General features: G+C 45.5%; 1 protein-coding gene across 3 annotated transcripts in view; it reads left to right on the top strand.

Moving 5' to 3' along the window:
* The window catches only part of PRKN (parkin RBR E3 ubiquitin protein ligase), a 1,414,869-nt gene that overhangs the window by 1,294,316 nt on the left and 106,260 nt on the right, over positions 1 to 14,293 (top strand). For 2 of the 3 annotated variants that reach the window (XM_081293731.1, XM_081293729.1), the window contains 2 exons: positions 4,472 to 4,589; positions 10,386 to 12,625. In XM_081293731.1, the coding sequence (XP_081149857.1) occupies positions 4,472 to 4,589; positions 10,386 to 10,498 (231 nt within the window). In that variant the 3' untranslated portion in view covers positions 10,499 to 12,625. Of the gene's footprint in view, positions 1 to 4,471; positions 4,590 to 10,385; positions 12,626 to 14,293 lie in introns of those variants that run through there. The other variant, XM_081293730.1, reaches the window with a different exon arrangement.

Raw genomic sequence — 14,293 nt, 5'->3', positions numbered from 1 at the left:
CTTTAAATCTTCCCAGCAAGTGGTACCTATCGATAATCTTTCTACTTTAAAAGTATGCTGTTCTGTTTCCCCATCAATTTCAAGATAGCTCAACAGACATTATTTACATTATATACTTCCCTCCCCTTTATGAGGCATTGAGCCCCAAGGAGCAGGACTGTTTAAGATCTAACCTGTGGCAGTTGGTACGCATTCCACTGAGAGCAAAAATCACCACCACCCTTATCATCATTGAAAGGATGGCCACACTGCATCCTAAGTGTGGCCCAGGAAGTTTGGAACTTGATGGAGAAAGTGTAGCCTCATGTCCACTCATTCCTCAGCCAGACACTCCCTTAAATCTCAGCACTCTGGTAGAGTTTTTTCTTTGAAAATATATAAAAATAATAAGTTCAACACACACACTCATTCCTCCAGAACAGATAGCAATAAAAGAATGTCATGAGACAACAAAACAAGTTTTGTGGACCTCCTTTTCTCTCACTAGCATTATTGATTAGCTCAAGGCCCTTGGAAGGTGGTGCTGTCTTCTTGGTCACCAGCAGGGGGCGGGCTGCTCCCAAGCAGAAGGCTGCAACTGGACCTCTGCTTGACTTTGCAACTGGCAAGGCTACACTGGAGGGTTTCAGTAATTGTTCGACAAGTGGGTATTAACCGGGCTTTCGATTTTGATGAGGAAAGTGAAATTTACCTGAAAAGATTCGTGCTGAACTAAGCCAACCATTTTTTCAGTGACTAATGACAATCTGATCCTTTTTGGAAAATAGATTTAAGTTGACTTTTAGGATTCGAATATACTTGTCCAATTACTTGCCAACCAGGGGTCACAAATAGTCCCCTAAAGCAGGGAGGATAACGCATACACATTCTCTCAGGCTGTTCCAGCTTATGTGTACATTAACAGAGCCTCCCAGGCATGAATTTGGTGTTTACAACCTCTGTGAGGACACCTTGCTTTGCCTGCATTTTTAATGGAGACCAGTCCAGGTGGCCTGGGCATCCAGGCAAGTTTCCCATAGTGTCCATCTGCCCCTCTCTGTCAGCCAGAGATGCTGGTGATGATGACAAAGTAGCAAAGCTTGTGATGTGACCTGCAGCTCGTATCCAGGGTGCATGTGCTCCAGGTCACGATGACCCTTGTGAGAGAGAAACACACTCATCACACGTCTGCAGGTGAGCAGAGACAGACCAGAGCTTCTGTGCAAGGACATGTGCAGTGAGCAGAGAAGGAATCTGGGCCCAAAACCCCGGCCACTTCCCATGACGCAGACATCTCCAGTTCACTGGAAACTGATCACCACTTAAAGCAAGGACAATCATCCCCTCTTGGCCGGTGGATTACCTATTGGCCAGCACTTGGCCTTGCAGAGGCCATTTGACTCTCTCTTCCACTCTCTTTCTCCCTTTCTGACTCTTTCCCATTTTCACATATAAACTACAGATACATATCAGAGAAAATTGCTCTTTTTCAGCCATAAAATATGTCAGTAGAGAGACTTCTCCCATTCCACCCTCCCCTGTGCACACACACACACACACATGTGCATGCGCACGCACACATACATACACACTTCCTTCCTAAGGACCTTCCTAAGGATGCTACCCCAGACCTTCTGAATCCAAATTTCCAAGGTGTGAGCACAAGAATCTGCAGCATTTAAAAGTGCCTTGGATGACCTTCCCAGCAAGCATCTGGCCACTACTTGAGATCATTCCAGAAGGGTTGGAACATTAGCACTAAAACCACCCGTAAAGGATGCAAAGCAAAGGATGCTTGTCTCAGGAACAAATGGTCAAAGATCTAAGCCAGGCCCCAGGCACACACCGAGCCCGTCAGGCAGGCCAGCAGCAGTGAGAGTCCCTCACTCCCATGGGTGAAGGTCAGAAGCCACAAAAAGTACTGGAACGTGGGGAAGTTGGGGGCAGGGACTCCTGAGAAGCTTCTGGGTGACTCTGCTTTGCCACAAAGGAAGGTGGCCCAGGGGTTAGCATCAGTGACAGTCGGGATGATAAGGACAAAGAAGGCCGGGCTTTGGCATCTGGAGCCCCATGTGTCCTTACTGCGCCATTTCAGCAGCTCAGGCAGAAGTAGGAGCCCCCAGGTGGCAGTGACAGCAAGCAGAGTCGGGGGTCAGGGCCAGGAGGGTGGTCGTCACTCCGGGGCGCCAGGAGGTAGGAGAGAGCCAGAGGCGATGGCCAGGAAGGGCTCTCCCCACAGTCACCAAGGACCTCAGCTGCCTCAGCTCCCATGCCTTGGTCCCTTCAGAGCATGTGAAATGACACATTTCTCTGGTCAGAATGATGGCTGATGTTGTGCCTCACCTCGGGCCCAGAGCAATGGAGTTCTCCAAACATGGATGAACCTCTGAAACCACAGCCCAAAATGAACTTTTTCTCCTCTAAGTTGCTCTTGACGGTTATATTGGTCACAGTAACACAAAGCTGACTCAGACAGCCTGGTTGCAGGAGCAGAGGGGCTGGAAGGGTGCAACCTGGGACCTGGATTCAGATCCTGCTGCTTGTGGGCCAGTGACCACACTGGGGCTGGGCTTTCTTCCCCTGAGCCAGGAGACGCCAGGCCCTGCCTTTGGGATGCTGTGCTTACTCAACCAAGTGATCTGATAAAACCACTGCCACACAGCACCCTCCTAAGGTCACAGACACGCTGCTACTGCTAGTCCTCCAGCCCTTCCCTCCTGGGCGCAGGATTAGGGCCACTCTAGACTAAGAATGCCACCCACTGGACAGACAGCCAGGGACAGGTCATTAATCCTGCAAGGACCTGCAACTCAACTCTGCCACAACCAGAGGCACTTTGCACACACAGGCAGGACCCCGCTCCAGACCAGAGGCCGTGTGTGCCACCGTGGTTGGTGGGACACCTGCAGGCACTTCTGACACTTAATTTTATGACTTCTATTACTTTCTATAATTCCATACTATCATTTATTTCCTTCTTTTAGGATTTTATGTTTCATTTTTGCCTTTTCCACTTATTCTATTTTTGTTGCTTAGAAAGAAAAATCTTTCTCTTTCACCAGTGAACCTAGAAATTTAAACATATTAATGTGGAAAAGTCTACTATATGATCTCTCACAGGTTATCCTTCTCCACCTTGATTTCTAACCAACAAATTAAGTGTCATTTTTACATAACTAATATTGACTCTGACTCTCTCTTTGCTGAGAGCTGTTCCTTGAAGCCCACGTCTTCCTTCTGAACCTTTCCTATCTGTTCTTCTAGTGGGTAGCACTCTTTATCTTGTGGCTTAAAGTCTTCATACTTGAAGATCAACTTTACTTCTCTAGCGTCCTGGGAGCGGGAGTGTGCTGCCAGTACTCTGAAGGTCATGTCCGCTAACACCTTTGGCTAGGAAGTCAGCTGTCAGAATAACTGTGACTTCTTTGCAGATGATCTGTTTTCTTTGCCACTGTCCCTGTAAATGCCATTTGTCCCTCCTGTTCTTTGTCATCTCCTTCTAGAGCTCTAGAGAAGTTGGGGTTTCTCACCTTGGATGCCCTTTCCCCATCCTCCAGGTCCTGGCTCTCTGGCCTGCGGGATTTCTGTGGGATTTCTTCACCCCATCTTTCAGATCACAGTCCCCTCTCCTTGCATCTCATTTCTGTGGAACTCATGAGCTCGTTTCTAACTGTATTAGTTTTTCTAGTGACAGGGGAACGGGGCTAGTTTTCTCCTGTTGTGAGTTTCCTACTTTTGGACCTTCCAGCTTCCTGGAGTTTTATATTGTGTACTTTCTCCCAGGTTCAGCTTTCTAAGGTACATTTCCCCACAGTGGCTCTATTTGGTTCCGTTGGTTCTGGATCGTGTACCAGTCACCCTCTGAGCAGAGCCTGGCTTGAGCCCAGGCAGCTGGTTCCAACCAGCTTGCGTTCTAGCCTGTGTCCACAACTCCAGACACCTTCTTCTCTGTCATCTCCTCGCTCTCGTTGCTGTCTCTGTGACAACAGCTGGAGTTCCCCATTTCCCAGATGCAAGAAGTAAGGAAAACAAGATGTAGAATGAAGTTTACAAGGAAAGACTGTGGAGTCCCACAGACTCTCCAACTTACTGGTATTGAGCCATTTATTCGATTCGTCTGACCCTCAAAGTGAAATGAAGACCAGTGTACTCGTTTCACCCGTGACAGAGTGTCTGCTGAGATGCACATGTGAGCACTGGTCACCACACCTGGCGCTAGTCCCCAGGGAGGTGGCATTCCTCACAGTGATGAGAGGACAGAGGGAGGGCTGTGCACTGTAGTCCTGTTATCAGCTTGTTGCCGGGTGCCAAGAACATGTGTCTGGCGTGTGTCCAGAGTTGGCCAGCCCCGGTCAGGCCAGGGGATGTCCCAGCTTCTGGCACCTTTAGGCACCCCTGTCTTTAAAGGTTTTTTGCACACTAGAATTTCAAGAAGCTGAGACCCCAATGCCGGTCAGAGACCGTGTCTGACTTCCTCTTGTCTACCCACCAGGCCTACAGGGTGGATGAGAAAGCCGCAGAGCACGCGCGCTGGGAAGAGGCCTCCAAGGAAACCATCAAGAGGACCACCAAGCCGTGCCCTCACTGTGGGGTGCCCGTGGAAAAAAACGGTGAGTGTGCGCTGGCCGGGGGAGGATGTCCTGTGCTCTTGCTGCACAGCTGCGCCCTCGGGGCTCTGGGAGGCGCGCACCCCTGGTCCCTGCCCCGTCCATCCTGGCGGTGGCGCCTTCCATTTAGAGCCCTGGCAGCAGCGCCCTGGAGTCCCTTCTAGACGCGCCCCGCTTCTGCCAGTGGCCGCCCCCAGCGCGAGCCCAGGCGAACACCAAGCCCAGGCGCGGCTTCCCCACGTCCGCTCTGAGCGGCGGCTGCGCCCTGGTGGGTAGCTGGCACACCCCGGGGCACTCGGTCCCCCTGCCCCAGCTGTCGCTCAGCAAGCACATGCCACCCAGCTCAGCGGCAGGAGCGGGCGCAGCGCCGGCCAGGTTCCCACCGCCGAGCAGCAGCGGAGTCCTGCAGAACTCAGCCCCAGCCTGGACCATTCCCCGTCGGCAGGACGTGGGACGGGGAGGACCTGCGGGTCCGGCCCACCTCCCCTAGGCTGCCCACGGGCACCGGGAACGCAAGGGAAAGAAGGGGCGAGGCCTTCACAGGAGGGAAGGTGGTGGCTATTGAGGGACAGGGCCAGCACTCAGAGGCGCAGGGATTTTTTAAACGAATTCAATACTGAGGCCATTTTGCTAGGATTAAAGAACTTTTGTGTACATTTTGTTGTTGTCTTGTTTTAAATATAATCCTCAAAGTTGGTAAATTCCAGACTTTTCTGGAAACCACTTGGCAATACACATATGTAAAGAAATTAGAGTATCTCTGTTCTTTGACCCAATAACCCTAGTTCTGGAAATCTATACTAAAAATACATATGCACAGGTACACACACATACCACATACATGCATGCAGGTACCACATATCCATGTGTATAAGCATGTGGGATGTGTGTATGTGTATGTATATATGAGTGTGTATTTGTGTTATGTGTATATGTGCAAGATATTGTACATGTGTGTTTGTGGTGTATGCGAATATGTGTATGCATGTGTATGTGTTTCCAGTGTCTGTATATGGTATATTTTATGTGGGGTGTGTGTCTGTGTGCTGTGCATGTGTATGATGTATGTGGTAGGCATGTATATGCTTATGGTCTGCAGTGCAGGTATGTGCATGTGTATGTGTTGTGTGAACCTGTGTTGTGTGGGTTGTATGTGTGCATATGTATATGCATATATGTCCATGTATGTGGTGTATCTATAAATGTGTATATGGTGTGGGTGGGTGTATGTATGAATGTGTATTTGTGATATGTATATGTACATGGGGTATGTGGTGGTATGTGTGCATGTATGTGTGTGTGTATTTGTGTATATGGTATATGATGTGTGTGTGATGTGTATGTGGTGTGTTTATGTCTGTATATGCATTGTGTATATGTTTGTGGTATGTGTATGCATGTGGTATATATGTGCATGTATCTTATATGTGCATGCATGTCATGCAAACACATGAATATGTGTATGAGTATGCATGTATGTACACTGTTGTGCATGTATATATGTGATGTGTCTTTGTGATGTGTTTGCATGTCTACTGTGTGTATATAGATCAGTAGTGTATATATTATGTGTTTGCAAGCATGTATATATGTATGTGGTATGTATGTGATGTGTTCATGGTATTATAAATGTGATGTGTGTACATGTGGGAATGTATATCTGTATGTGTTTTATGTGTGTGGTGCATATATATTGTGTTTATGTAATGTATATGCATGTGGTATGTGCTTTTGGTGTATCAATACATTATGTAAGCTTGGGATATATGTGCTGTATGTATATATGTGTGAACATGGGGGCACATTCACATACACCACATGAAGAAACACACCTTACAGATACATGCATTTATGTACATGCACATACCACATACACATACACATAGCACATATACATACACACATGCACAGACACCACATATACACCACATGCATACACACATATTTATACACATACACCACAGACATACAAATGTACACACAACACATATATGCCACACATTCACATACACCACATACATACTCAAATATACATACACACATGCACCTACATACATACCACATACATACACAGTATATGTACCACAAAACATACACACCACAAACACATACACCCTTACTCAACACACACCCATATGTACAAACACCACATACATGCATATGTACACTACATGCATCCATGCATGCATACACCACTCATATACAAATAGACATACATATCCATATTACGTATGCACATACACATCAGCACACACACCACATGCATACCCATATGCACATATATACCAAAAGCACAGTCATACACAGCCACATACACACATGCATATGTACACACATCACATATATGAACACACTCCTGTCACATCACACACATACACACATGCCACATATATGTACACATCCCCAAACATACACAGCACACAATGCACAGAACATGTATATAGAAATACAAATGCCACAAATCTACATAGACCACACACACACTGCACATACATATATACCACATACAACACATAGGCATGTTCATACACATGTATACACTCGTGTCACATACATAGACAAGTGTCCACATGCCACATGTATGTCACATGCACACGTACACATATACATGCTTATACATACCAAATGCATATGCACATGCTCATATACCACATCCAAACACATATTGCATACATACACTGAACACATATGCATGCATCCATACACCACACATGCACAAACATACACATATACATGATTATACATACATACACATGCCCATACACACACCACATGCATATACACATGCACATATATACCACATATAGTCCTGCATACCACATGCATACATACTCCACAAAACACACACATACATGCATATACATGCACATGTATCCATACATATGCCCAAACACACACCACATACATACACATATGTACACATACACCACATTAAGCACACCAGATACATAGCAAAAATACACATCCACATGCATGTATGCATGCAATGCCATACATGCACATTTATGCACATGCACTCATGCACAGCACACACATTACACATAACATGCACATACTACACCTGCAAACACACAGGCATGCCACATACACATATGCCAGACACATGCAAAACATATACCACCAACATAGACATTCACAAGACATACATCAAAACACATGCCACACATATGCACATACATGCACAGTACACACATGCTGCAGATACATGCACACCACATACATGCACATACGCATGTGCACACACCACCTGAAAATACACTACACATCAAAAAATAAATAAACAGAGGCACCCATATAACACGTACATAGACACATTTACATACCACATATCCATACACACATGCGTGCCCATGTTAGGCAAAATCTCTAATTGCAGTATCGTTTATGTTAGGAAGAACCCAGAGTCCTCTAACTGTGGCCTCAGAATGAGAAAGCTTGGTCTGCCATATGAAGCCCTGGGAAGCGTCACGCAGCCACTCCCTGCTGTACCACAGGCTGAGAACACAGACTCTGGGTTCCCAGGGGCCTTTGGGGGTCTGGGTCTGCTGTGTACTGTGTGGCCTTCTGGGCCTTATTGTCCTCGTCTGTGCCAGGGGTTTATACTAGAACTTGCCTGAGGGAGGTGTGCTTTGGCTTCTTACTGAGAGCCCAGTTGCTCTAGTGTTGATCACTGCAGCATAGCCAAGGGTGAAGCTTCGTTCCTGAGGTCTCCTCTAGGTCTGCCCCACATTCAGCAGAATCTTAGGAAGCAGCTCTCCTTCAGTGACACTGACAGGAGAGCCGTTTCCATGTAAATGTAGACAGAGTGACACTTACACTCTGGGCACATGCTCCTGGGATACCCTGTAGGCCCCAGAAATGTCCTTGCTTACTCTGTCTCTCCAGACGGGACTCTGGCTCCATTCTCTGACCAGTGATTGCCTGTTGCCAGGTACATTTGCTTTCAGGTGGCTCCGGAGCTTCAGTTCACTCATTAGAACCCAGAGGAGGAGCCGCTGGCCAGAGCAGGGACGGCACCTGCAGGGGACTGGGGACAGTCAGTGGACAGGACTCACTGGGAGGAGGCTGTGGTCCCTTCATACCAATATCTCAAATCTGTGTGCACCTGTCAGCAGCTCCCAGCTGGTATTTATGATCATGTGTCACCTGCCAACAGGGGCTGTTCTGAGAAGTGTCATCAGACCACTTTGTCATTGTGTGAACATCCTGAGCGCACCTTCTCAAACCTAGACAGTGTAGGTCAGCCGCAGGAGGCCTTGGCTGCTTTACAGTAAGCAGGGAAAGCGCTACTAATGCCAGCCCCTCCTCCACTTCCTGCCCTGCTCTGTCTGCCGTTGTGATTCTGTTTCTATGGTAAAATGTGATTTGTTACGCTAGGATTCTGGTGCATTAAAATTTTGATGTAATAGGAAAACATTCTTATTGTCATTTAGAATTACTTTAATTCACTGAGTTTTAATATATCGCTCAATATTCTATTTGATATTTTGGAGAAACTAAGTGGTTTTAAAGCACCACACTATTTTATTGGATTATTTACATCATAAGGGACAATCATTAAATATGTGTTGAAATGGCACTCTCCAAAATGGGAAGTATTAAGATAAAAATGTCATCAATAAGTTATCTGATTATTTTTTCTACGGTAAATTTTATTTATTTTTATATGCAATTTTTATGATCTTTGAAACAAACTAAAAGAAGCAGAAAGTAGAGGACTTTAAATGTATCCAAGTTATCCTAAGGTAAATGCCTGTGTCTATTTATTCATACATATTTTCAATTAGTGGAAGTTCTCAAACTAGTTTTCTAGGAAAAATGAGACAATACTGAAGCAATTACGTGGCCATTAGTGGGAGAACAGAGACACTTACAAAATAATTGGTAAATTGAAGAATGGAGTGCTCAATGCCTCGAAGAAACACTGCGCGGCTCCCGTGTCCAGGAAATCAGTGCTGAGGCAGAGCTGGTTTCTGCTCCCCAGAGCCAACAGAGACAGCGTTTAACACCTGGGGGAGCCAGGCATCCCAGAGTAGGACCCAGAGAAGAGGCAGAGGAGGCAGGCCCCGCTCCAAAACCAACCGGAACCTCACGGACCTTGGTTAATCCCAAGCAGCAACGGTGAAAAGCACTTTACCTTGAGAAAAGTCTACAACCAAGTTATCCTCTGAGTTTTTGAGCAGTAAATGAGTCATCAGACCCCTCGCTAGCTCCTTTGTGTCCTTCTCGTCCTAAATTAAATTTAGAATGGCATTAAGGGACGTATTCCCTGTTAGAAGTAGTATACTGTTCTAGTTCCTGTTTTATGAATTTTGACAAGCTAAGTATCTCCAAAGAAATGACAAAAGTAATCATAACATATTATCATATGTTAAATTATTAAGTGCATTTAATGTATTTAAAACATTGAATTCAATATATATTTAAATTTATTTAAATGAGGAATTGACTGTGAAACACAAAGCACTTGTCTCTAAATCCCATTTCAGGAAGAACAGATAAGCTCAGATTTACAAATAAAATTTGCCATGGGTGGAGGGGTGCCGTTTTCTTTGCCTCCTCAAGAGCGTCCCAACTACGGGGTAAAAATGGGAGTTCATAATCCGTTTGAATCAAATGTATGAAATATGATATGTCAAGAGCTTTGTAATGTTTTGAACAACTAATAAAAAAAAAAAAAAGAGCGTCCCAATGTCAGAGCGCCCTCCCTGAGAAGGGACCCCTAGACTAGCCTGTGGTCTGGGGTGTGTTCTCCAGGCTGCTGCAGACCCACCATGGCTTGTCCTTTGTCGCCCACAGGAGGATGCATGCACATGAAGTGTCCGCAGCCCCAGTGCCGGCTGGAGTGGTGTTGGAACTGCGGCTGCGAGTGGAACCGCACCTGCATGGGCGACCACTGGTTCGACGTGTAGCGGGCGCCGTGGGCACCGTGGGCACCGTGGGCACTGGGCCCTGGCCACGCCCTCCTCTCGGAAACACCCAGCGCCCTGCCTTCATTTTCTACTTCACGTTTCTCTAAACACATCTCACACACATCCACACACTCACACATGTGAACACAGGCTTCAAGGTCTCTCCACAATCACAAAAGCAAAATGACAGAGAAAGCTGCTGGGTCTCTTTTACTACATCCATGAAAAACAGCAGAGCCAATCCCAACACCAGCAAGAGGTACTTCCAGGCCTTAGAACTATGCCCAGAGTAAAGTGCAGCCCGTCTGTTCTGAATAGATCCTTCTTCTTGCATGGATTCAAGTCAGGCTGGCTCGGCACAGGGAGCGAGTCTCCAGATTAGTTTCCTGCATTCTACTTTCAACAAACACAGTGGAGGAGCCACTGGCAAGGTGGAGACAGCTCCTGGGGACTGTTGCCTGAGGGGGCCTCTGCAAGGTGGACTGAGGGACTCTCAGAACTGAGTTCCTGGCTTTCAGAGCAACATTTAACATTTAACTTTTCAGAGAGCATCCAGTCCTCAAAAAACCCCAGGCAGTAGTAAAAAATATGTGTTTATCCCTAAGAATTCTATCTTTATAAATTGTGCTGATGAAATATCAACTATGCACAAATCAGTTTGTCAACTAAGTGAGAAATTATGAAAGCCAATTTGAATGTTGAATGTTTAAATTACAGGGAAGAAAGCAACACTTAATGTGCTTTCATTCCATTTAATTATTTGCTACTTTAGAAAGAAATCGCTTATCTGAAAATATTACAAAATCTATCGTTTGATTTTTAAGTATTCATTTTGCAGCTTGGAAATTAGCTTGTGCATTTGGCATTACTGTAAATTTAATGGATAAAGGGCTATAAAGGAGACATTTTCAAAAACCATTTCATAGTGATATTGAATGCTAACAAAAGTGCAGGTTATTAAGTAGAATCTTTAAAGAAAGAGCCTTTCCAAGGTGTCCAGATGAAAGCATTTCTGACCCTCTTCATTAGAAGGGTGCAGGCCCCATGCATCCCCACTCTCCCTCCACTGCTACCCCAGGGAGCCATGCATGGGCGGCCGGCTCCTGCAAGGAGAGTTCTTTGCGTAGGACAATAAACTCACTTATTCCTCAGGTTACCTGCATCAAATTTGAGTGTTGGTCAGATTTTCAACTTTTCTCTTTTGGTGGCAAATGCAACACATCAAAAAAAATTTTTTTTCTCTAGATACTATGAGACACATTTTCTACAGCAAAATGGAGGTGAGAAAACACAAGAGCTGCCTGTTGACAGCTCCTCAGGAAGACCGTGAATGTACCTGAGGGCAAAGGAGTTCTGGCACAGGGAGGCCCTTCTGGGTTTGGGGAGCTGGAAATTCTAAACTGGTCACCAGTCCTCTCCTCCTAGGTGGCTCTCTGTGGTCCTTGCTGGTGGGAGGAGAAGGGGTTTCCGAGGTCACGTCCCGAGGACCTTCTTTCATGCTCCAGGGAGCATTCTGCCCTCCACCCCTCGCGGGTACTGTGCCGGGACAAGACAGGGCAATGACGTCCATGTGCACAGCTGCTCCAGCATGTTCAAGGCCACAGGGGGGTCTGTGGCCATGCTGAGCCCCGACCACAATCAGGACACATGTCACTGACAATCCCAGCCAATTGCAGCTCCTTGCGCCAACTCAGGGTGACACCCCAGATGGCATCGCCTGTCCTGTGGCACATGGGGCACTTTGTATCAGTCTTAGCTTTTTCTTTGTGATGCTCTCATTATTGCTTCTTCCAAATCCACGTAGTGTGTTGGGTTTGCCACCGTGAGTTGCAGGTACCGTAGCAGCCCCTGGAGCTGTTCAGCTGTCAAGCATGGTCTCCTTTGTGGTTATTTTTTTTTTCCAGAATAGAATAGTGATTCTTAAAATAACTTAAAGGAAAAATAGGCACTGAGTATGAACATGAATCACAATATTATTTGAACACGAATACTGTAATAAAATATAGCACAAGAATGGAAGTAAGATCTTTGCAGAAAAAATCTTTATTTTTCTCTGAAATGTGTTAGGAAATATCTGACAGATATGTCTACAAGTGTGCTTAATTGTCAATAAAAGTATCCTAAGAGCTCTTGGGTCTGTCTTTGAGGGTATGTTTTGCACAGCTGGGGAGGTAAGGGAGGAAGCACAGATTGTGTGTGTGTGTGTGTGTGTGTGTTTTTGTTTTTGTTTTTTTTTTGTTTTTGTTTTTGTTTTTGGTACCAGGGATTGAACCCAGGGGCACTTAAGCATTGAGCCAAATACCCAGACTTCTTATTTATTTATTCATTCTAATTAGGCATGTATGACAGCAGAATGCATTTTGATTCATTATACACAATTGTAGCACTTTTCATTTCTCTGGTTGTACAGGAGGTAGCATCACACTAGCTGTGCAGTCACACATGCACCTAAGGCAATGATATCCCTCTTATCCCACCATTTTTTATATTTTATTTAGAGGCAGGGTCTTGCTGAGTTGCTTAGGGTCTCGCTACATCGCTGAGGTTAGCTTTGAATTTGTGATCCTCCTGCCTTAGCCTCCCAAGCTGCTGGGATTACAGGTGTACGCCACCGCGCCTGGCATTAGGCAGCATTTTTGAGGGTTACTATTGAGCATAAAATCTTCACTCAGTACTTTTCCCGGTTACGTTTCTTTGCATTATTTTTTTATAATAAAATAATTGTTACTTATTAATGCACATTTCAGAAGCCAAAAAAGGTGAAAAGGAGAATAAAAACCATCTAGAAATAATTATTTTGCTTCTTATTTGCACTTAGGAATGCATGGTATCAATCAATGGGTTCCTAAAATGAGCATTTGGGGGCCTTCACCATGGCCTGCACTGTATATGCTAATTAATGAGTTTCTTTTAAATTTTCAAACCCAATATAACCATTCACAAGTAATGCAGTTATTAAACAGTATAGATGTGGAAACGATTGTGTGACATGCACAAACGTTTACTAGGGCTGAGGGTTGGGCCCAGTGGAGAGTATTGGGCTAGCCTGTGCAAGGCCCTCGGTTGGATCCCCAGCGTTGGGAAAAAAAGGAGGAAAAGAACGGAAACGTTTACAATAGACTGTTGAATGGAAAGCAGTATCAAAATTGCATGTTCACTATAATTGCAATTATGCAAAAATAAATAAATTCCAAGAAATAAACAACTGGGGGACTGCTATGGTCAAATTGTGTTGCCCCAAAGTCATAGGGTGAAATGCTGCCCAAGGTGACAGTGTAGGAAGGGGCCTTGGGGGGATGAAGTCATGGGGATGGAGCCCTCACAAATGGAAAAAGTGGCTGAGAGATCCCTCACCCTTCACCATGTGGGACCAGGTGAGAAGACACCACCTGTGAAACAGGAAATAGACCCTTGCCAGACTGGGAGCCTGCCAGCACCTTGATGTTGGACTTCCAGCTTCCAGAACTGAGAAATAACCTTCTGTTGTGTGAAAGAAGCCCAGTTTGTGGAATTTTGTTACAGCAGCCTCATGCACTAAGACGGAGGATGCATTACAATAGAGTCTGCTCTGTTGATGAAACTCTACATCACCTTGACTCATCTCTGCTCTTCAGGGTTTGGGGCAGTATGAAAATATCACTTTATAATGAAAAAAGATTTTTAAATGTCCTGTGACAACTCAAGGTGGCCTACCACATGCACCTACGCAGCAAAGATCTTCCCTCACTCCGTCTGTTTCTGATTATGTGAACTTCACTAGATTCGTGGTGAAACATGGCGAGACATTGCACTACC

Source organism: Spermophilus citellus (genome assembly GCF_964194105.1).
Source record: "Spermophilus citellus genome assembly, chromosome: 5".
Lineage (NCBI taxonomy): Eukaryota > Metazoa > Chordata > Mammalia > Rodentia > Sciuridae > Spermophilus > Spermophilus citellus.
This window is presented reverse-complemented; position numbering and strand designations above follow the sequence as displayed.